The sequence below is a fragment of the Clinocottus analis genome, unplaced genomic scaffold (genome assembly GCF_023055335.1).
Source record: "Clinocottus analis isolate CAN_PGR_092001 unplaced genomic scaffold, fCliAna1.0.p SCAF_9, whole genome shotgun sequence".
NCBI lineage: Eukaryota > Metazoa > Chordata > Actinopteri > Perciformes > Cottidae > Clinocottus > Clinocottus analis.
Window position 1 is genome coordinate 12,177,550 of NW_027176251.1, and position 23,189 is coordinate 12,200,738.

The 23,189-nt window shown below is 40.5% G+C and overlaps 1 protein-coding gene across 2 annotated transcripts in view; it reads left to right on the forward strand.

Moving 5' to 3' along the window:
- Nucleotides 1-23,189, forward strand: part of LOC137780930 (inactive phospholipase C-like protein 2) — a 36,545-nt gene that overhangs the window by 5,544 nt on the left and 7,812 nt on the right. For both annotated transcript variants that reach the window (XM_068569320.1, XM_068569321.1), the window contains 3 exons: nt 11,867-14,350; nt 15,663-15,866; nt 19,882-19,957. In XM_068569320.1, coding sequence (XP_068425421.1) covers nt 11,867-14,350; nt 15,663-15,866; nt 19,882-19,957 — 2,764 coding nt within the window. The remainder of the gene's footprint in view (nt 1-11,866; nt 14,351-15,662; nt 15,867-19,881; nt 19,958-23,189) is intronic.

Consider the following 23,189-nt stretch of genomic DNA (forward strand, 5'->3'; position numbering starts at 1 on the left):
AGCTTCTCTAAATCCTCACACTGTCCTTTTTGAGTTCACCAGATACAGATCCTTCTGTTGCAGGAGTGGTTAGTCAATTATTTATGGATGTTTTGATTCAAACCGCCTGTAATGTTTTAATGTTGACCTCAACTCATGACCACATCCTTTCCATGGAATACAAAACTACCCACTTTAAACAGCCTTATTTTAAACCTCCATAGGGTTAATGCTCGGTAATCGACAGATAGATGTTGGGTGGGTTAGCACTTTATTATGACAACCCTCTTTCTATAGTAATGCCTCTGTTAGGGAGTCTGCCTGTTTGTTAGTCAGCAGAATATTCTACAAAGTTGAATGGAAAAATATTTCACTCCATAACTGTACATCCCCAATTATTATTTAGATATTTTAGGAATGAATACAGCCTAGCCAGAGGTATGCAGACTTTGTGTGTTTGGCCTTAAATTATAACTTTTCATGCACTTGAAATATTAAATGACGTAGTGGTCTCACTGCTGAAAGAAAGATTGAGCAGAGTATGTTTAGGATCCACTGTGTGATACTAAGGCTGTTACGCGTGGCGTCCAGTAAGCTGTAACAGTGTTGTATCTGGGCGGCCCGTGGCAGGAGAAATAATGGGCCCCAGCGGCTCCACTGTTCTTCCCACTTCACACCTCATCTCAGATCCACTCGCACAAAGACGGTCTCGCCATCGCTTGGTAAATAACACTTATTTCACAGCTCTGATGGGAGAGGAAAACAAACTCTGTTTGTGATATCGCCCTGCGAAAAAGGGAAAACCATATGTTATGAATTATGGTGGACCAGCAGTGCTGCGAGTCCAAGACAAGTTTCTCTGTGGGATTCATCGTCATCATATTATATTATATCATTCAGTCAGGTTCAGTGCACCACAGCCAAGGGGGGAAGTTTTTGTTTCATAATCAATGTAGAATAATTTTGATGAGTTTGATTTCTTCATGTACCGTCTGTAAAAGGATAACAGAATATTTGCTTTTGTTAAGGCAACAGAAACGAAAAGCAAAATTCACAGTTCACACAATCAGTTGTTCCTCATTTGAAATGTGACGGTTGAGAGGTGGGATCACTTTTCTCTTTTTTTGACTGCAGTACAAGCGATGAGGAGCAGAGACATGTTGAAACTCAACATAGTGTATTTGTAGTGGCTATTTGTCCAATAAATCAAAGAAAATAAACATAAATCAAAGGGCCACTGATGCACCGTGGGTATGTAGATTACACAGCGAGAAGAATGCAGGGTTCATGCAGGATTTGGTTTTCTGATAACTTATTGTAACTAAACAAAACAAGCAAACACACAAAAGAACAAAGGAACTCCCAATGCTGCCTTTCCTGTGCTGGTAAAAAACTATAGGCCTACCCAGGTGCATGCTGGTCCTGTACCCGCCTACTACTATCTACAAACCCCAGGTGCCCACAGCATTACCCAATTTATAAACCACTAAACAATCTAAAGAGTAAATCTAGACAACTACAAATAATTAAACTAAACTAAAAGCTATCTAAAGAAAAAACTTACCTTGTACATAAGGTAAAAAATCAAACCTAAATAAGCATAAACGACTAGAATAAAAAAAACAATAATACTTGTGAGTAAAATAACTTAATATCCAATAAAGAGCTCTTGTCAAATCAAAGTTAAAAGAAAGTTTGCAGAATTAAACCATTAAATTATAGCCATTTTGATTAAATGTGTATGAATAAATTGGTCAAAGTACAATACTGAGCAACCATGTGCTCGTTCATTCTCTCTCTATACAGTGTTTGTGTTTAATATGTAATGTGATTGTTATGTTGGTCACTTTTTATATAAAGTCTTAAAGTCTCAACTTTTACTTTTTGTGCCAAAGAGCGATTTATGAACGGTCTGTAATTTCTGTCAGATTTCAGAACGTTTCCATCATAGAGATAAAATTGGAATAAAACGCACATTTAATGGTTTTCTAGGATTATATGACTTGTACAAAAGAACATGTACGAATGTTGTTAGTTGTTCTGGTGACGACACACATTAGTGGGGCTGTAAATTGTTGTCCCAGCTCGCAATTTTACTCCTATTTTCCTTCTATGGTGTCCACAGTACATGTTCGCACGCTACATCGTGCATACCTACGTTTACATTAAACAGTGATGATCTGTTCAGATCAGCTTTAATGACTTGGCACACAGTTAAATGTCTGTGTGAGGTAGTAGATTCACTTTAGAATACTTATTATATTATGACTATGAATAGGTTATATATTGATATTCAAGACTTTTAGAGGCTTTCCCTGAAGTCTTGAAGTGATAAAATGTTATATTGTATATTTCAGTAAAAGTATGTTTTCGATATGCCCCCTGTATAGCAAGTACTTAGTGCTGCACGCTGCTAACGCTAACGTGGTCATCATTGTGCGTCTAAATAGTTTCCCAACACATGTTTCCATTCTGAAGTCTGAATAATTGTATTAAATAATGAATGTTGTATATGCTACACTACATCTGTCCATATAAATACCATTACTCGAATGTGTATTTGTAGTCATTGCTTGTTGTATCTTTTATTTTTACAATCAAATACACAGTAGAAGCAAGGAAACTGAACCCTCGGCCTTGAACAAGAAACGTAACTTTATAGAACTCGGCAAAACAAAGTCTACGGCACATTGTCTTTTATATAAGTTGGTAGAATAAAGTTCCCATGAAGAAATGCGGTGATGTAAATGTTGCGGATATTGCCTCGCATTGTCTAATTCATTATTCACAATGTCACTCTAGAAACCGCTATTGCAGACTTTCCTACCATCATTTAGCCTAAATCGTCCAGCCACAGATTGTTGTTTAACCACTAGTATCTTTGAGCAATGGAGCTTTCATGCTGGAGCGCAAGCCCCGTTGGCCAACCCGACGCCGCTGGCAGTTATGGGGTAATTTATCAAACATCTTTCGACAGCCATCTTTGAATCGGGGTCCTGCCGCCGTCACACGTTCACTCACGTCGGCTGCATGTGTTTCAAGGCGTCTCTGGCTGCCTGCAGCGATCAGCCACTAACCTGAATCATTGCGTATTCACTTGTCAGCTCCAGTGTGACTGATTTACAAGCGCTGCTTGCCTCACCCAGGTATTTCAAGGGTAGCTCAAGCGGCTTGGCAGTAATTACAGCTCTGCCCTGTTAATGGGAGAGGTGGCTCTATGACATTACCATGAGTTGCATTCACATTTTACTGTAATAACAAGTGAAGCGCAGAAAGGATAATACATATTTAAATATTACATTTAGCCGATGCCTTTTATCCAAAGCGACTTACTTTTTTTCACTCCACACGGGGAACAATTCGGGATTAAGTGTCTTGCTCAGGACACATTGACGTGGACTAGCGGAGGCGGGGCTCGAACCATCGATCCTCTGATTAAAGGACAGGCTGACCACTGAGCACAATTCAGTTATTAATAATGACGTTTCTGCACCGCTATCCTAGTAAATTGGAATCTACAGCATCAAGCCTCAGACTCTTTGACGTTGATAATATATTTTCAATAAGCCGAAAGTATCGGCTTATATAAATATACTAAATTGCTGACTTTTACTATTAGAATGTATGTTTATTGAAAATTACTGCTCTCACAAGAAATGTACTTTCTGGGATCATGGAATAGTATATTTTCTTGTGAAGCTCAGTTAATGGAAGTAACTTAATGGTTATTGCTGCTTTTCCTTGTCTTAACAGACTGCTGGTTGAACAAAACAAGACATGCTTACAGCCTCGGTTCTTGGAAAACTGTGATGGTCCTTTTTCACAAATAATTGTCAGTTGCAGTCCATCGTACAGCTCTCTTAGTAGAGCTTACATTTGGATATTTTCTTTGGGTAATAATTTCCTGCACAAACCAGATATTTGATATGTCTGTCTTATGGTCGATAATAAGAAGAGGTTTGTGTTTACATTATCCCTAACACTGTGAGTCTTCTCTCATTCTTATTTGATCTAGGAAGTTAATGTTGTTGACTTTACAAACTGGAAAGTTTTTTTAATGTTAAAATCACAAACTGATATCCTGCCAGAGTCTAGTTCTGTTTGCAAGATAAGAACATCTAACAGCTATTTTGTGGGAACTCTGTGTGAGTGTTATTGTAACAGTTACATCATATTAACCACAATGTAGCTCTATATTAACATAGTTATTATGTAGTTTAGTTAAAACACTCTTGTTTTAACTGTATTTAAATACAAGAAGAAATAACTTTTTGCTTATTTGACAGGGATTTTAAGAGGCTCCTATGAATCAGCTCAGCTGTTTTGTAGCAGTTACTAAGTCGGCAGTAAAAATCATATTAAATTGGCAGCTCGTATGTTAATTCAACTCGCAGTGCAGGCAGAGCGTTTGAAGCCGGCGAGTATTCTGAAACCGTCTCATCATGGAGGCCTTATCAGATGCCGACCCGTGCTGATGCAGTTAGCACTCAACGCCGCAAGTCTCAACTGTGACAATTTTGCTTGATCAATTCCCGGTTAAGATCTGATCAGAACGCGAGCAAAATTCAATTTCCAGCTTCTCAGTGTTGACCTGACTTGAATAATGTGTAAGTCTGACGTAACAGTTCGGTGTCGCACGCCGACTGCGCTTAAACCGCTGCTACATTTGAAAAAATCCCGTCAACGATCAGTTTGATCGAGATTGTGCTTTTGATTGTTTTTGTGTGTTCATGCTGTTGAAAAGTAATCTGCTGGCTGGCCTAATTGTAAGATTGTAGCAGCGTGCATGATTCTCTCCTGTGTGCTACAACTAAATAGATGTGACCACAATCAGTACGTCTTACATGCAGTCGGGTATTTCTTCTTGTCAGTACGACAGCAGAAGAATTCAACAGACTTTCGATTTCCATATTCCACAACATTTTCATAAAGGTATTATTTGTATTAAATTCTAAATATTTAAAGAAAAACACAGATCAGTAAGCGATGAATTACACTTAACTTATTGTCTAGCCCTATTGCAATCAGTCTGTACCTGAGGAAAGGGGCTTTCTCTTATGGGTTGGTCCTTTATAGTGGGGACTGACCCAGAAGAACCTCTGTTAATCTGAGTCCCATAGTCCCATTTGGAAACCTCTTCTTTTAATGCACCTTAGTCCTGGTTCTGGTTAGAAGAGAGGGGCTTTACATGTTCGCTGTGTAATATCAGACGAGACCTGCTGAGTATTGCCCTTTTATCTTGTCTCATTCCATCCGAAGTAGGTCCATCCCACTGGCTGGAAAGTGATGTGCTCACCATTATTATTCAAAACATCCCTGTGCTTGGCTTGCTCGTTGACATGTCTCTCAAGGTCCCATTACATTGGTTTTCCTCTGCACTAGCCATAAAAATGTTACGGTCACGTGGTCCCAGTCTTCTTTCCATTCAGCCTGTACCTGCAGGCCAGGGATCACTGAGGATTTTTCACATGCTTATAAATGAACCAGCAGCTCATTAGTATCATTCAGTCAAACTTTTTAGCAGCTATGAATTAATTACTATATGTTATTTTTCATCCTCTTACCTATCCAGTATTTAAAAGAAACATAGCAAACGTTGTGAGAATTGAGTCAAAGCGACTCGTTTGTGTCCGGCTGTGTGTCACATGCTTCTATCGATTGACCAGCCTGTCCTTGTGATAGCATTAATGTTTCGCTCCTTTTAGGAATCGGGATATTCTGCAACAAAGCACCAACGCTGCTGAAAGGTACCTCTTAATAATACTGAATTAACAAATGAATTTATTGTAACTGTGTTAAATGGCTCAATTAATATTTGAGAACAGGAGTTTCTCCCAAAGGCATAGAACTGCAAAGCCGAGAGCTGATGATGTAAATCCTGGAAACGCTCCATAGAGCACATTTTGGAAGAGCAAAATAGTGAACAGAACATTCTTTTGCAGGTTAATTGTGTATTTTCCCTTTTCGGTTGAAATACTGAAATTTGAGAATGAGGAGACTGATAATTACTTGCTTCTCATGGTCGATTCAAACTCAATAATTTCACCGAGGTGAGTGGATCCTAAATTGAGGTCCTTTTTTATGTTGTCAGCTTGCGTTACACTCCAGTGTCTCAACCATATTGTTCCAAGGATAGACATTTTACTTTCATTTTTATTTGTTCAGGAAATAATTTGAAAGTTTTGTCCCAGGGTAGTCACCTTCTTCACACTTGAGTTGACCAACATTTGATACCATATGGTACAGAACAGAAGCAGCTGGGTCTTTACCAGGTTTAAACTCTGCTGGGATTCAACTGCAGCGCAGCTCATGAGCAAAACGTCTCCGTATCCTATTCAAACAAAAGAACAAGCTCTTTACTGGAATATTGTTTTTTATTGAATGTTGAATTGATACCTTGTGTATTATGCACAGTTTGCTGCCTCATGTTTTCACATGGCCCTATTGTTCTTCAGATATGATTTAAATAACCACGGTTTTAAGTATTTTCATATGCACATTCAACTTAAAATCATCTGAAGAGGTCTCAGTACATTCATCAAAAAGAATTCATCCCAACAAACGGATGTATAAAGGTTAGTGTAGTCCTTTCATAATAATTAAAAATTAAAGGGTTTTCTGTATTTTCTGTGGTGTAACCACTTTGTGTGCACACATAGTTTAGCAGTTTTTGTTTAAAAAAATAAAAATAAAAAGTTTACACAACTGAATTTGACCCTTTTTGTTTTTTATCAGCATTTTATCAACATTGTCATCTGAGCCGGCTTCAAAAACATGTGTTTTCTCCCCTTTAACGTCACCAGTTGGGTTTTCACGTGACTCATTTTGTTCTCGTTTCTGTTCCTCCTCCAAAGCTCTTCCTGTCACCTCCTCTGCCCGGTGAACAGAGATGATGCAACTTGAGAGAAATCAGTAGAACTGCAACAGATCTCCCTGCCAATTAATATGTGACAGAGTCATTATCTGATGATGATATGTTTTAACTTTGTTTATGCTGAAGTATAAGTACAAGTGGACTATGATACTGTATAAGAAGCTTGCGTACTGAATGGATGAAAAAAGAGTTGAATTATATAGCAGTCATGCGATACGATAGGATTCCAGACTCAGGAAGTTATTGTAATGAGGCCCCATCTTTACATATTAGGCAACCAACACTCATAAAGTTCGATGTCAGTACTAACTGTCTATGTATTGGGTTTTAATGCCAACTGCACTTTGTGGATTGGCTATAACATCCAGGCATTAGTTTGTCTTCTAAAATTAAATTAAAATTAAAGGCACAGATTTACGCGACCATAAGTATGCTGGAGAAGAAAAATACAAAACTTTAACGTGGAAATTATAAAATTGTGATAGAATAATGTTTAACTCGACATCAAATACGCAGCCGTTTCCTTCACTTAGTTTGGACTAAAAGTCCAAAAAAAGCTACATATCCCACTGTTAGCTGTGGGTTATGTATGAGCTTCTTAGGTAACCATGCTGTGGCCTTGGCTTGCTTGGTAGGTTGGGGAGGAGACTTCAATGCAGTCTTGGGTCTAATCAAGAGTTAGAAAATGATTCAGCATATGAGTCTTGATATCAGGATCGAGTGTTTATTTTGTGCCACTGGACAAATACATCTAAAAAGACTGTTTCCGGTTCCAAAGAGAATATGTGCTCTGTGCAGGATTTAACTCGTAGTTTTATAACATAGATGTTGCGTGTAATCATAAAAAAAACTAAATAACTGATCATTAAAGAAGAGTGTTCAACACTATTAGTGTCAGTTGAATTGAAAGAGGTTTTTTTAGGCTAAAAATAGGGCCACATTGGTACCAGTCTGGTGAAATTTTTCTCATTGAATAAATTCAGATTATTGTTAATTGAAGCCAACGCTGGTCTGGAGCTGGACGTTTATTCATGCTGCAATGTGATTCCCATTGCTTGTTGTTGGCGATGTATACAGAACAGTGGAGCAGAGAGTAATGGTTCCTCTGCCATGTTCTATGTTGTGCAGACAGTTCATAACTGCTCACTGAGCCAGAAAAAATGCAGGATTCAGTCCATTAGGGGATTCAGATTCCTTTGGGATCTGTGAGCAGTTGGATTTTCTCTGTCTTACTTATGCACTTGCTGTTTCATAGTCTTTTTCTGGGTTGGCCTCTGTCTCATTCACTCACTCAAACACCAAACATGTTCTTACATGGTATGTAAAGGCATAAAAATAATGTCCGCTGTCAGGGTGAGCCTCATGGTATAATCTCTTTATTATGAAATACTTTGAAAACATTTTTTTTTTGCGTGTATTCTCTACTGACTTGTACCAGTGGTTTTCTTTTCTAACCATAACTAAAATGAAAAATAAACTCTGTAATGGACAATGAGCACTGTTGCACCACAGTTATGCAAGAATTTATATTGACAATGAAAGAAAGACTTTAACCTTGATTCCCCCGTTACATAAAAACATTAATAAAATGTAGCATCACTGGTTTCAAAGAAGTAATGAGTAACAGCAATGCACAGCAGTGTGTTTTGGATTTTTACCAATGAAACCGCACTGGCACTACTTATTACCCACAAAATATGATGGTGACACATTAAGTGGGTATTGAATAAGATTGTTGATCAATGCCAGCCTGTACTTATCGGTGTTGTAATTTCTGGCTTATGAAATGGATTTTTTAGAACACACTTGCATAACCAACACGGCTCTGTGAAATCATATTAAACCCCAATTAGGGTCGCAAAAGTCCAGGAATATTTGAGGATCAAACTTTAAGGGAAATAAATGGAAACGTATGAGATTTTATTGGAAATAACTGGAATAAAACTAAAACCAAAAATTACTATCATAGGCACACAATTTAAATCCATTATATTGTCAAATACAATCAATGGGAAATATGTTGTATATTGAATTAGCTAACTGGCAAAAAAAAAAGATGAAATTTCATAATTTTTTTTCCAATCAAGAATGATTAGAAATAAATTGAGACTCCAGTGAGCATGCTCAAACGAGCTACATCCCACGTTGTAACAGCTAACGAGCAGAATGTGTTTACAAGAAATAAACTGAGTACTTTAAAACATACCTGGTGGCATGTAGTCCTTTGGCTATTGTTTGCATTGTTGTGGGCTGCACATGTGATGAAAGAATGCACTGTGCATGCAGAGCCGTGTCACTGAATTCCTATTAATTGGGATGCTGGAAAGTGATTTGTTCATCTGCTGATTGCAGTGCACGGTAACAATTCAGAGAAATGGGCATTCTTTTAACTTAAACATCGAAATCAGAACAATTACGTTGCACATACAAAGAATTTGACTCGGTGGAATGCGCATAACAATAAACACAGAGCAATAATTGAGACAACATTTAAAAATAAATATTGTAAACAAAGATATATATATATATATATCAGGAGACCTAGTGTTGTTTAGCTTCTCTTGTAACATCTCTGGAAATGTGCTGTCCCTTTGCAGCCTTACTACCAATCAAACTATACGCGTGACTTGATGATCACCAGTAAAGGTCCGTAAATCCTTCAAAGCTATCAGTCATATAAAAACAGAGTAACTCTGAAGGAAAGATAAAGGTCTTGTTCGAGGCGATGCTGCTGACTGTACTTGGTCTCTTCAGGTATTCCCTTTATTAAAGCTTGTTTCAGTGCCGTGGCGAACAAAACGCATCTTGATCATTGCTCCCTTTGAAGATTGTACAGTATTGTAAGGCTCAGAGATAAGGAATATTTATGTCTAGAAGAATATGAACCTCATAAAGCTATATCTGTTTGATCTATAAATAGACAATCTGATGTTGCAGATCACGTCTTTTGAAGAACCATTTAAGGACATATAAAACAATACCTTATTGAAAAAGAAAAACACTCTGAGCCATCTGACTTCCACCAGAGACAGGAAAAAGGAACTGTTGCATAGGGAAACAAGTGTCCTCAGGGCATAGCAAAAAAATGCTAAGACAGGGATGGGTGTGGCAGTATTGTTTTCTAGTTAAGGTAGAGGAAGCCGAGGGGAAATCCTGAGGAGAATGTCTGGCATGGTGGACCTATACACCAGGAAGTAGACACAATCTATCAGTAAGCTGTGACTGTAAATTCACATTCTTGACCAGATCAAAAGGATAATTTGCAGTCATGCATTTAGTTTCTAAGCTTCCATTTTGTATAATGAATTTGACATGTCCATTCATGGAGAACTGAAAGATTCTTGTGCAGTTCTCTGTGTTTTGCAATACTCCAACACAGAGATGGGATTTTGTTATGAGTAATTCATTTTTTTTAAATTATTATATAATATTATTTGGCCGTCTGTAGTTTCAGCATTGCCCAGTGACAGGTTTCTGTTTGATACAGTGTTTGTTATTTCACTTGATTGTATTTGAGAGGTTTGTTTAAGCTTCCTTGGCTTCTGTTTCGTTCTGTACATTCAGTTGTGTTATTCTATGTCATCTACTCTGATGTTTTCATCATGCAAAACAAATAAGCAATCTCACCGAGACTGATGTCAGAAGCAGGCTGCACTGTCAGTATCGATTGCTTTTCCTGCATCTTGTCCTATTTTAAAAAGAGCACCTACATGATGCAGCGCAGCTGATCCCTCTGTGTCCAGCAGCAACTGCGAGCCATGGCAGTATTGTGAGACAATAGGGGAAATAATAAGCAGACAGACAGGAGACAAACACAACTGATTGGGATGAAGCTGCTTCAAAAATTACCGAAGTCCTGTGAAAGATGCCGGCGGCGCTTCCATTTATGTCAGAGTTATCACATTTCTTATTATTAGTATTGTCAGCTGAATATGAACGAAGGAAGATGTAAAATGGAGGATGTGTGAAAGCTCCTATATTAATTTATGGGCATGTATATATAGACACATCAATCATACACATAACCCACCATCTCTATTATTGTATCACATTTAGTGATCGTTCCTTGACGCAGTGATGTTTATCAGTATAGGTTCTCTCAGTTTGATTACATACGAGGCTGTGACAGTTTTGTGCATTTCATTCAACTCCAAAGCAAAAGAAGATCAAGGTCTTCTACTCGAGTGCAGCCTAAAAAAAACAATCTTAATTTAGCAACTTCATAGAGTTGACCAAATTCTGCTTTGTTTTTGTATAAAATAATACCATTAAGCTGTCACATAGTGATTAACAAGGGTTTGGGTTTTGCTGTTGCCAAAATTTTTTGAATAAGTTTGATGAATTCAAAGTCTAAAACAATGTCCTTCCGCTAAAGAAACACGCTTTAGCAAGGAGCAGGATTCTTTATAAAATGTCAGAAATGTGGCTGCTGTTGTTGACAGGGTTTGTGTGGGCGATCCTCCCCTGAGGCAGAGTTGCTGCTGTATCTTCATAATGTCCAGTGACGGGTACCTTAACTCACCCAAGAAAGTTGCTGCTGTGATTCAGCTCGGCAAATGTTCTGACCAGGAAGAAAGGACATTACATGCAAACAGTATATTGAAACAGACAGCATGTCGAGTCCTGTTGTATGGTTGGGTCAAGATCTACGTTGCCTTTATGCTTAAAACTGGAAATCCTGCATCCTACTACAAATTATATTAGATATTAGGGTGAAATAGATATTTTGCTGAAAGCCAAAAGGGGAATGCCTATATTTTCAGATTTTATTCTGTGTGCACAAATTGGGTGAAGAAAGCAGCTGTTGCGGTATGCAATGATGTGAAAGATTGCAAATACCTAATTTGTTTATCTAAAAGTGAAAAGTAACACTGTCTTCAAAACCATGCATCTATACATCTGGGATCTGAATTACATTCCTTCTCGCTGAAACATAAAAACAAGTTATTTTTGCTTAATCCATACCTATATAAAAAGATGTTTAGTCATGCACTATTTTCTGTTTCTCTGCAGGATGGCTCAAGACAGCGTAAAGAAAGAAAGAAGACTGTATCATTCAGCAGCATGCCCACAGAGAAGAAAATTAGCACTGCAAGCGACTGCATCAGTGCAATGGTGGATGGCTCTGAGCTGAAGAAAGTGCGATCCAATTCCCGCATCTACCATCGCTACTTTCTCCTGGATGCCGACATGCAGTCTTTGAGATGGGAGCCCACGAAGAAGGAATCAGAAAAGGCCAAAATTGATGTAAAATCTATCAAGGAGGTGCGGACAGGCAAAAACACAGACACTTTTAGAACTAATGGAACCTATGATCAGTTATCAGAGGACTGTGCCTTCTCAATCATCTTTGGGGAGAACTATGAGTCCCTGGACTTGGTGGCAAACACTGCAGATGTAGCCAACATCTGGGTTACAGGGCTGAGGTACCTTATCTCTTATGGGAAACACACCTTGAATATGATAGAAAGCACTCAGAACAACATGCGCTCATCTTGGCTTGGTGAACTTTTTGATGAGGCAGATGTTAACAACAGCAGAAAAATAACAATATGTGCCGCTGTGCAGCTAGTCAAGAAGTTGAACCCTGGACTTAAAAATGTGAAAATTGAGCTGAAGTTCAAAGAGCTTCACAAAGCCAAGGACAAAGCAGGTTCTGATGTGACAAGAGATGAGTTCATTGAAGTCTTTCATGATCTTTGCACCAGACCAGAAATTTATTTTCTCTTTGTTCAGTTCTCCAGTAACAAAGAATTTCTGGATAGCAAGGACTTAATGATATTTCTGGAGGCAGAGCAGGGTATGGCACAAGTCAGTGAAGACACCAGCTTAGAGGTAATTCACAAATATGAACCATCTAATGAGGGCCGGCTTAAGGGTTGGCTTTCTCTAGATGGGTTCACCAACTATCTCTTGTCTCCAGAGTGCCATATATTTGACCCTGAACAAAAAACAGTTTGCCAAGACATGAACCAGCCCTTGTCCCACTATTACATCAATGCCTCCCACAACACATATCTCATAGAAGATCAGTTCAGAGGTCCCTCTGACGTGACAGGGTATATTCGTGCCCTCAAGATGGGCTGCCGCAGTGTAGAGCTGGATGTTTGGGATGGGCCTGATAACGAACCTGTTATTTACACTGGTCACACAATGACATCGCAGATAGTTTTTCGCAGCGTCATTGATGTCCTCAACAAGTATGCCTTTGTTGCATCTGAGTTTCCACTGTTGCTGTGTTTAGAAAACCATTGCTCCTTAAAGCAGCAGAGAGTCATGTTTCAGCACATAAAGAAGATCCTCGGAGACAAGATCCACATAGATCTGCCAAAACCTGAGGACTGTTACCTCCCTTCTCCCTTAGAACTGAAGGGAAAGATCCTGCTGAAGGGTAAGAAACTGAGCACAAACTGCACTGCTTCAGAAGGCGAGGTGACGGACGAGGACGAGGGGGCCGAAATGTCTCAAAGGATGAGCATCGAGTCTGCGGAACAACAGACGGTCGCACCCAAAAAATTCCAGCTGTCGAAGGACCTCTCTGATCTGGTGACCTTGTGCAAGTCTGTAGAGTTTAAAGATTTCCCAACATCCTTCCAGAGCCAGAAGCAATGGGAGCTTTGCTCTTTCAATGAGGTCTTTGCCAGTCGCTGCGCCAGCGACTTCCCAGGTGACTTTGTGAACTACAACAAGAAGTACCTTGCGCGGGTTTACCCCAGCCCCATGCGGATCGACTCCAGCAACATGAACCCACAAGATTTCTGGAAGTGCGGTTGCCAGATTGTGGCAATGAACTACCAGACCCCAGGCCTGATGATGGATTTAAACATCGGTTGGTTTCGTCAGAATGGGAACTGCGGCTACGTGCTGCGTCCGGCCATCATGAGGGAGCACGTGTCCTATTTTAGTGCCAACACTAAAGATTCAGTGCCTGGGGTTTCTCCACAGCTCTTACACATCAAGATCATCAGTGGACAAAACTTCCCTAAACCCAAAGGCTCAGGTGCCAAAGGAGACGTAGTAGACCCCTATGTGTACGTGGAAATACACGGCATTCCGGCCGACTGCGCTGAACAGAGGACTAAAACGGTCAACCAGAACGGGGACAACCCTCTGTTTGATGAGAGCTTTGAGTTTCAGATTAATCTCCCCGAGCTTGCAATGGTGCGCTTTGTGGTGCTGGACGATGACTATATCGGTGATGAATTTATCGGCCAATATACCATCCCCTTTGAGTGTCTCCAGCCAGGTTTTCGACATGTACCGCTGCAATCGCTGACGGGGGAGGTTCTGCCACATACCTTGCTGTTTGTTCATGTGGCCATAACCAATCGAAGAGGAGGCGGCAAACCACACAAGAGAGGACTGTCTGTACGAAAGGCCAAGAGGAGTAGAGAGTATGCCAGTATGAGAGTACTATTGATCAAGGCTGTGGATGATGTCTTCAAAACAGCCATGCTGCCTCTGAGGGAGGCAACAGATCTCAGAGAAAACATGCAGGTAAGCAATTTAAATCAATCTCCAATAAATGCTTATTTGGTTCGCTAGTATCCTCAGACGTATGCAGTACTGAGCCAACAGTATCATCGTGACTTTTTTTCTTTGTCATCCAGCATGGGAATGTGTTTCTGTGAAAGTGTAGACCGAAGAAATTGTAACCCCAAGTCAAGTACAGATTAAAACCGAATCTACTACAAAGGATCTCTACCGTCTAAAAAAAGGCTCCCACTCTGGAAAGAGAAACATAAAACCACCAGGCCTGACCGAATCAAATTTGATTTGATGTGTTGTGCAATAGTCCAAACAAATACTGGGAAAAAGTTGGAAAACATTGTGATGACATCCCTGTTTTAATGGTAGATTTTTGAATGTTAAAATCACTGCAGCTGCAATGGATGCTGTGCATGGCCTTGGGCAAACTGGTAACATCTTTTAACCAAATTACTTGCCATTTAAATGGCTCTGAATCGAGACAAATCCTGAGTCATCCCAACTAATATTTTTCTTGTCTGATATTGACCTAGCTTTGCCACTACAAGGAACACGATCACATTATTTTGTGGTCTTCAATCCGTTCGTTTAAAGTCTCACTGAAGACATGTCATGAGAAACGCTGTACTGGAGTATCACAACACTGTGGTTGGTCACATGTTGTGTTTCTTCAGCCATTGTATTAGGATTTATTTTGGAGGCCTGTTTATATTGCAGTCATTGTGTGATAACAAGCCACTGGCCTTGAGACTATAACACATCTTGGCCGTCCTGTCACAGTTTGTCCCTCCGGTTGTTTATGTAGTGTTTAAATCTGGGCTTTCACAGGAAGGTTTGTGTGTGTGTGTGTGTGTGTGTGTGTGTGTGTGTGTGTGTGTGTGTGTGCGTGTGCGTGTGTGTCCCATTTCCGTGTGACACTGATGTCAGTCCAAAAGGGTTGAGTGTTTGTGAGAAGCTCGCAAGTGCCAAAAGAAAAGTTCTCACAGGTCAGATCAGATTCAGATCAGATTCAACTTTATTGTCATTGCACATAGCACAAGTACTGTGACAACGAAATGTAGTTTGCATCTGTCCAGATTGCAAAAGAAGCAGTTACGGTGCAGTGCAGTGTGATGTTCTCAGCTACTTCCTCTGACTACCCTGTGGGGTTGTGTGGTTATATCACATCATTGCCAGATTTTAGCAACATTAAAAATAATTCCCTTTTCATGCTTTTAAGTTTGTTATTAGTGATTTATCATGTGTTTTGCTTGGTAACCGGTTTAAACCAGTGTAACTGTTAACTGCAAGCCCAGCTGTAATTTCTCTCTTCTCTCTGCAGAATGCCATTGTGTCCTTTAAAGAGCTGTGCGGCCTTTCAGCGGTTGCCAACTTGAAGCAGTGCATCTTGGCCCTTTCCCCTCGACTGACTGGGCCCGACAACATCCCCCTTCTGCTGTTCAACCTTGCTGACCAGTACCCAAACTTGGAGCACCAGAGTCTGCTCCCAGAGGTCCTCAAGAAAGTCATCACCACCTATGAGACAGTGAGTCGTGGTTCAACGTTGTGTTTCTCATATGAACTGTAGTTTAAGGTTACCATACATCCATGATGGATGTCAGTTTTAGCAGTTAATTTAAAAAATTAAAAAATAAAGAAATTTACGTGAAATACAAGAAGCACTGCTTCTAGTAGTCTTTAATCTATTAACTTATAGACCGACATGAGTGACCTGTAAAAATAAAATCTTCATGCCTAAACAGTTAACATTCCTGCTATCTATGCATCCACCCATTAATACATATAAAAGAAGACCTTAGCAAGCAAACAAAGCTTTGACTCCGATCAGATCAATACATTGGCTTTACTCGACCTAATGGGGGCATACAGAGCTGGTTAGGTAACGTGGCTCGAGCTCTGTTGAGTAATAAAATCAATGTTCACAAGTTATGCAACATGCCATTGTGGCTATTCCCAGACAATGCATTACCCTGAACACATCCTGTTCTCTTACATTGATTCTCAACACACTATGAGAGAGTCAACTTTCCATCAGCATTACAGGCCCAAGGCAGACATCCTCTGCAGTAAATCCACCGACAATAGTAGAGTTGGGTGATGGCAAAAATATTACATCAGGGTTGATGTTGTTTTTTATAAGCAGGATCACGATCCACAATCTTAACATGGATCTTTTTGCATGTTGGTTTTAACACAACCCAAGAAATCCTACCAAGTAAATCACCTCACAAAATTCTGGGCTAGAATTTAACACCTAATGTGGTTTGTGTATACGGATCTGTGCTACTACAATAGTCAACAGGAATATCGCGGGCAATCATTAACATTAAAAACCGCGGCAGCCAGACCGCCACTCACAAAACCGTAACAGAGCGCTTCAGAGGAAACGTTAACTGTACATAAATATTAGCGAGACTTAAAATACAGCAACGTCAGGTAAAGCGAACACACTCTCTAAGGGGCAAGCGTTATCTGCATCCAACTGTGTTATTTTATTTATGGCACACTTCATTTCTTGGGGCTGAGATGAACATCTGAAAAAGGGGGATGATGCTGAAACGTCTGAGACGGATTAAGGTGCTGGATTCAGACTCTGGTGCAGAGGGCTAGTTAATTGGACCTGATGGAAAGATGGCCAGGAAAATTGAATTGGAGGGAAGAAAGTAGAAAATGACGGGTGTTTGGGGACCGAAATGGAATAAATTAAGAACAAGTGGTGTGAAGCCGCAGACCTTGGTCATCAGCAGAGTGCCGGAGGAGACGGAGAGCGAGAAAGTGCACAGCTGAAGGGGAGCTGACGATTACAAAGGGTATAAATGAAAAGGAGAGCCAAACTTAACGAGATGTAAATAATGTATGGATCAGTACAATCAGAAATGCAGGCACTGTGTCAAAATCCACCACTGGGAGTAACCAGGCCCTCGCATCCTAATTGGCAAAAATAGAATCTGGGTCTCAATCCCTGCCCAGCGTGTGGTTTTCCATAATATGCTCTGATTTCAGTTTTTGTTCACAAGAAATAAACTTAGGGCAATAGAGATGAGTTGGGAAAGCGCACATCTCTGAAACACTGAACCGAGGGAAATACAAAGCCCATATGTTAGTCATTGTTTTATCTATCGGTAAGCCAATATATTTTTCCCTGTGGAACTTGATTCGATTAAAATATGCATCAATGTTAGGTATCATTATTTGTGTGCACATCTTTAATAGATTTTTCATTTCTAATCACCATCTGTTTTGTTCCAAAAGTATTATCCCCTTTACTTGTTACGTGCAGAGCAGCATTGCTAAGCTAACATCCCCTTACAAATAAACCAGCATTTGTGTCTTTTGTTAAATGCAGGTTATAATGATAATAATAGAACTAAACATGGCCCTTACAACAGGTGGTCTTTAGTGTGCAAATGGGACACAATCCACCCAGTCGCTTCGTAATGTGCCTTTAAATACATTTGAGACGACGTCTTTGCCACCAAGACGGTAATTTCTCCTCTCATCAGGGAAGTAATCGCAGCGTGTGCGACAGCTCTAAGTGCCACAACCGCAGCTGTAGAGTGACACAAAAAAACAGCCACAATCTCCCGGTCACAACTGCGTTCAGCATAACATGGTGATTCGCTTGAAACTGTATCTGTTTTCCGGTACAGTTCACAATATCAGCGGATGGACTGTGTGGAACCGTGGCCCAAAGAGAAAGGCAATGTTTAAGTTTGTCTTCAGAAAATCCCTCACCGTGCCTTTACTAATTCTCCCAAAAATGAGTCACAGATCTATGTTGTGATCATATAAAGGAGGAGGAAATAATATGAGCAAAGTACAAGAACATTGATTGCACAAAAACAGATTGTATCCGATCACAGGACGATCCAGCAGGTCTCAGTTCCTGATTAATGTGACACTCTGGCGTTATTCTATATGTTTCTGTGAACAGATCCAATGAGAAGACCAAAGCCAACCCTGACTTAGTCTGCAGCACTCGGTTCCCACTAATGACCTACATCGTTTTTTATTAAATTTTTTAAATAGGTCACAAAGATATAATATCCCTTTTCAAAAAGGCTCAGTAATTATTTTAAACAGCTGTACATTGTCAAGCAGGAATAACTCGGGCATGCGATGCTCTTCATTTATACTTTTTTGGTAGTTTTTGCATGACAATGCAGCTCTATGGCAATGAGGAATAAGGTATATGAGGCTTTGGATGCACAGGCAATTCTCAGTTTATTGTTAGTTTTGGTCTTTCAATGGGATTTGTCAATGAGAATATAGGATATAGAACATCACCAGACTCTACCTTTTAACAAAACTGCATTGCCTTCAGGAACAATATGAGGGTATTGGCAGTTAAAATGCCTGTGATTAAGAAAGAAGTTTACATCGTTCACATTTCCCCTCCATTCATCCCCCACACCACTCTATCTCTTCGCTCGCTGGCCGGCCGGCCACAGAGCTGGCATGCTCCAGAGATCGATTACAGTATGATGTTTATCGCTGCTCTTTTCTTTTTTTTCATGGTGGCTTTGTTACACTGAGCTTGAACAAAACGGTGTAGTTTCCTTCCTTCCTTTCCGTCTTGGCAGCAGAGCAGGGCAACGCGGCTTTGTGACACGACATTGCGGTGCACTAAAGTCACTTAGGGAGTGGACAAGCCAAAATACAAGTCAATTATAGCAATCCTGTGGGCGCAAAGGGCCTCAGTGTCCAACGGGCGCAAGTTGAAAGCAAAGGCAGAGCAACATTTGGGGTAAATATATCATGGATGTCAGATGAAATCATTAAGCTGTTACTAAGATAATCGGAGGAGAAAGATCCAGATGGTCTGACCTCGGTCCCTCTGTGCTTATTTACCTCTATCTGTGACAGGCTACACATGCACCGGTGACCTTGTCAAACACTGCAGTGCTGCTGTCATTGTGTAAGGAAGCAAATGTTTGTATTATGGTGGTTTTGGGGCGGGTTCGGCAGTGGCATTCAATATGCAAAATAATTCCCAAAGTCTTTGAGTCTAGCCACCGCAGGGCATTCACAGTCTGCAGGTCACCAGAGTTAGTGCACTCAATTAACGGGTGAGCATAACACCACAAGAGCTGAACTTTTCTTCTTTTACAGCTGTAATTTCACACGGCCGCGGTCTGCTTCCCAATGACTCACATGTCCACATTGTTCTCTCATCATAATCACGAGACCTTGATGCTCTGCCCTTTTTTTCTCTTTCTTTTTTTTTTTATAGAGATGTTGTTTTAAACCATGTACCGGGACGAGACAATGTTCCTGTTTGAGGAGAAACAAAACCACCTCACTTTTTAATAAACACCCTAATTGCTTGTGTCTCCTTCTTTCTATTTCTGGCTTTAAAAAAAATGCAATTCAGCGCCCACGCCCACCGACGTGCCTGTAATGACAGCTTGTTTTTAGGAGCCCTCCCGAGATAGAAATACTCGGCCACCAGACGGAGACTGCCTTCTGCTTTATTGTGGGATGCCAGTTTTCTTTCTGATATAAGCCAAATATAAACAAGATATTTTGTCTCCTCTTAGGTGATCCAGACCAGCAAGACTCTGCTAGAGACCTATGAGCCGGTGTACGAGAGAATTCTACAAACCCAAAAAGCAGGTACAGGATGGTGCAATGGCGAGAGAACGACTATAAAAAAAGGCTGTTTCCTGACCCCATTAGACGGCTCCTGGATGCCGGCCCAATGGCTCGGCCATCTCTCTGAAGCCACACACCGCAGATCCCTCAAAAGGAAATTCGACAGGCACGATTTTGCTTTTCTCATTTGCATAAGTGGAATTAACGTTTGAATAATATTCAAGTACGCGATCCGGTCACGGCTTCCCTTTTTGAAAAGCTGTGGTTCAGACAGGGGTGTTCAATTCAACACCAGTAACTGTACTGTATTTTAATTACACCGTCTGGTTTAGGGCTCAGAGAGACGAGTGAACGAGACCACATCAAAGATGGCAGTTCTTCTCCTCCAGATGCTAAATACCAGTAAGACTCTCGTATGTGCACGTAATGTGTTCGTGCAGTCCTGGTTTGACTTAGAATGACTCGATGTGGTCAAGTAACTCCACTCAGCTTTTCTGGGAAGCAGAGTGTGATTGGCAGCTCATCTGTGGATCTCTTTAAGAATATGCATAAACTCGAGAGGGAAAATATTGTCACGTGGCGCTGAGAGGACAAACAGCTGCGTTTTTATCCCATTGTTGTCGAGGTCTTTTAGTCTGTGACAATTCTCCTCTGTAATGTAACAAGTGTTGCAGCCTGTGCAGACATATGGGTAAAACCTGTTAATGAGTAGAAATACAATTTTGACATTAATGTGCTCTGTATAAATGTAGCACTGTCTGGCCATGAATTCCATCTAAGTAGCATTGAAGGCTAATTAATCATGGAGTAAGCCTGCTGGAAGAGCTAAGTGAGTGGAGGGGGGTGGACAATCATTACCCCGGCTCAGCTTTATTGGTTTCCAGATGGATGGACTTATAAAATATTCAATTTCTATTGTCGTGGCACATCAGAGTGGAGGAGGACTGTCTTTTAACCAATGGGATGATCAAAGGCTTCGTTCTGTTTTTTTGTATTTCTTTGGTGTTTTCCGTTTGACCACCTTCCAGCCCTTAACAATTAGTGGCTTTGGGGGGGCGGACATGCAGTGATGTGGAGCTTCCCGGCGTCAGAAAGATCCCCCGAAGCCTCGTCTGTTTCCTTGTGACCGTGATCGGCTATTCAAAATGGCTAAAGTATGAAAACAAGCAAGCTGTGTCTAGTTAATGACCCGGTTCATGTGGACAGCCATAGCCGCCATCTTTCTGCTCCTATTTTAAAGACCACCAGCTGTTTACAGATCTGCGACTATGAAATATCTTACAATACGTGCAGTGTTGGCTCATATGGGTTTGATTTATAGAGCACATAATGCAAGTGCATCGTCACCAGAGTTCTGCCTGCTGCTCATCGTCCATAAGGCGTGTGTACGTCACTCTTGAAACCAGGAGGAGAGACATCGTTAGATCTTTTTCCACGTCATTACTTACTCATCCTGACAAAATGGCATTTTATTGCGAGTAAAGTTCCGTTTGAAGAGAGACGACAGTTCATCAAATTAGTTTTGTGTTTGGAAATAACACAGCAGGTTGTGATGTAACTCTCCTTTTGCGCTGCACGGTGAGTCCCAGTGCTGATTGATAAATGGATTGTCAAAGTGAGTCATTCTTTTTCATGAAACAATAGTCAAATGAATAACACAGGCAGTGAAACTGCTCAAGTAGACCAAACCTTTTCTTCTCAAGAGCCTCCACAGAAGCTTTGTGGGGTGTTTGGTCTCAAACTGCCATGTGTGTGTGTGTGTGTGTGTGTATATATATATATATATATATATATATATATATATATATATATATATATATATGATTATCAAAAATCAACTGGAGACAATTCAACAGCCAACAATTACAAACTAGGACACAACAGATGGCAAACTGATGAACTTTGATTTATTTTCCATCCTAAACTGACAAGGCTTTTCCCAGGTGTGTGTGTGTGTGTGTGTGTGTGTGTGTGTGTGTGTGTGTGTGTGTGTGTGTGTGTGTGTGTGTGTGTGTGTGTGTGTGTGTGTGTGTGTGTGTGTGTCTGTTCTATAGAAACTGGGTCAGTGCAAACCCATTTCCCTCCTTTTTTACAGCAAGTGGAACGTTTCTGCAGCAACAGTTATCAAAGTTGTGAATTATCTATCACATCAGCTCAGACAGGTCCCACTTTCCCCTCAGAACCCCCCCCCCACACACACACACACACACACACACCCACACACACACACACAAAGCAAGCTTTGGGGAACAGTCTGGTGTTTGCAGCTCCACCATGGATGTTACTTCCCTCACCTGGCACTTTTCAGTTCGCACTCGGGGCAGACGGACGGCCAAACCTGCTGCAGACAAACAGGATCAGAACAGAAGATGTCTCTTAAAGGCCAAGTGCGACGTTACGGCGCCGAGCTGCAATGACATTTTGCAGAATACAAAGCAAAGGGTCAATGTTTGTGTTAGATATGTTAAAAACACCCTTTAATGGGTTCAACTTTTCTTTCTTTTTGGTTTCCCCACCTGGATATTGGCCACATAGACGCGCCGATTGAAACCAGATGATTTTTATCTGATCAGCCATGAACGGTGATTCTCACTTCACATTTACACAGACGGCAGCATCAGACAGGAACACGTAGACGACGATAACAAAGTAAAGAGAGCAACCCGGGACAGGCCGAGAAGATTGCGGTCGGTGCATCTCTTGCGCAATACATTTTAAAGTTGTTCATATTTATATTAGATTTGAGACATTTTTGATAATCGATTCGCAGACAGAGGCTTGATGGTCAGAAAACAGCGCTTACTTTCACACGATATGTTCTGTGAGACAATACGAAGCGCGTGACAGTGTGACAGGAAGTGCACTGCAGTCACAAAAAGTGTCTCTCCGTAACCAGAGGAGCGCCCTTCAGGTTGAATTTTGCGTTTCCACAACACGAATATAAACATTTCCAGCGTCAATTATTTAAACAGGATTCATTTGCATGCCTGTAATATACACTATGACAAGGCCCACAGATGCGTATGAGCGGCAGAGCTATTTATGAACAATATTAGATATCAGTACATGTAAGTGTTTATGGTTCAGTTAGAGAGTTGTAGTGCTTCTAAATCAGTAAATTCAGTATCTTTGGATTTTTGACTATTGGTGAGAAATAACAAGTGATCTGAAGTTGTCCTCTTGGGCTCTGAGAATTTGTGAAGATGTTGTCTTCATTTTAACATACATATTAATTAGGAAACCAATCAGCAGA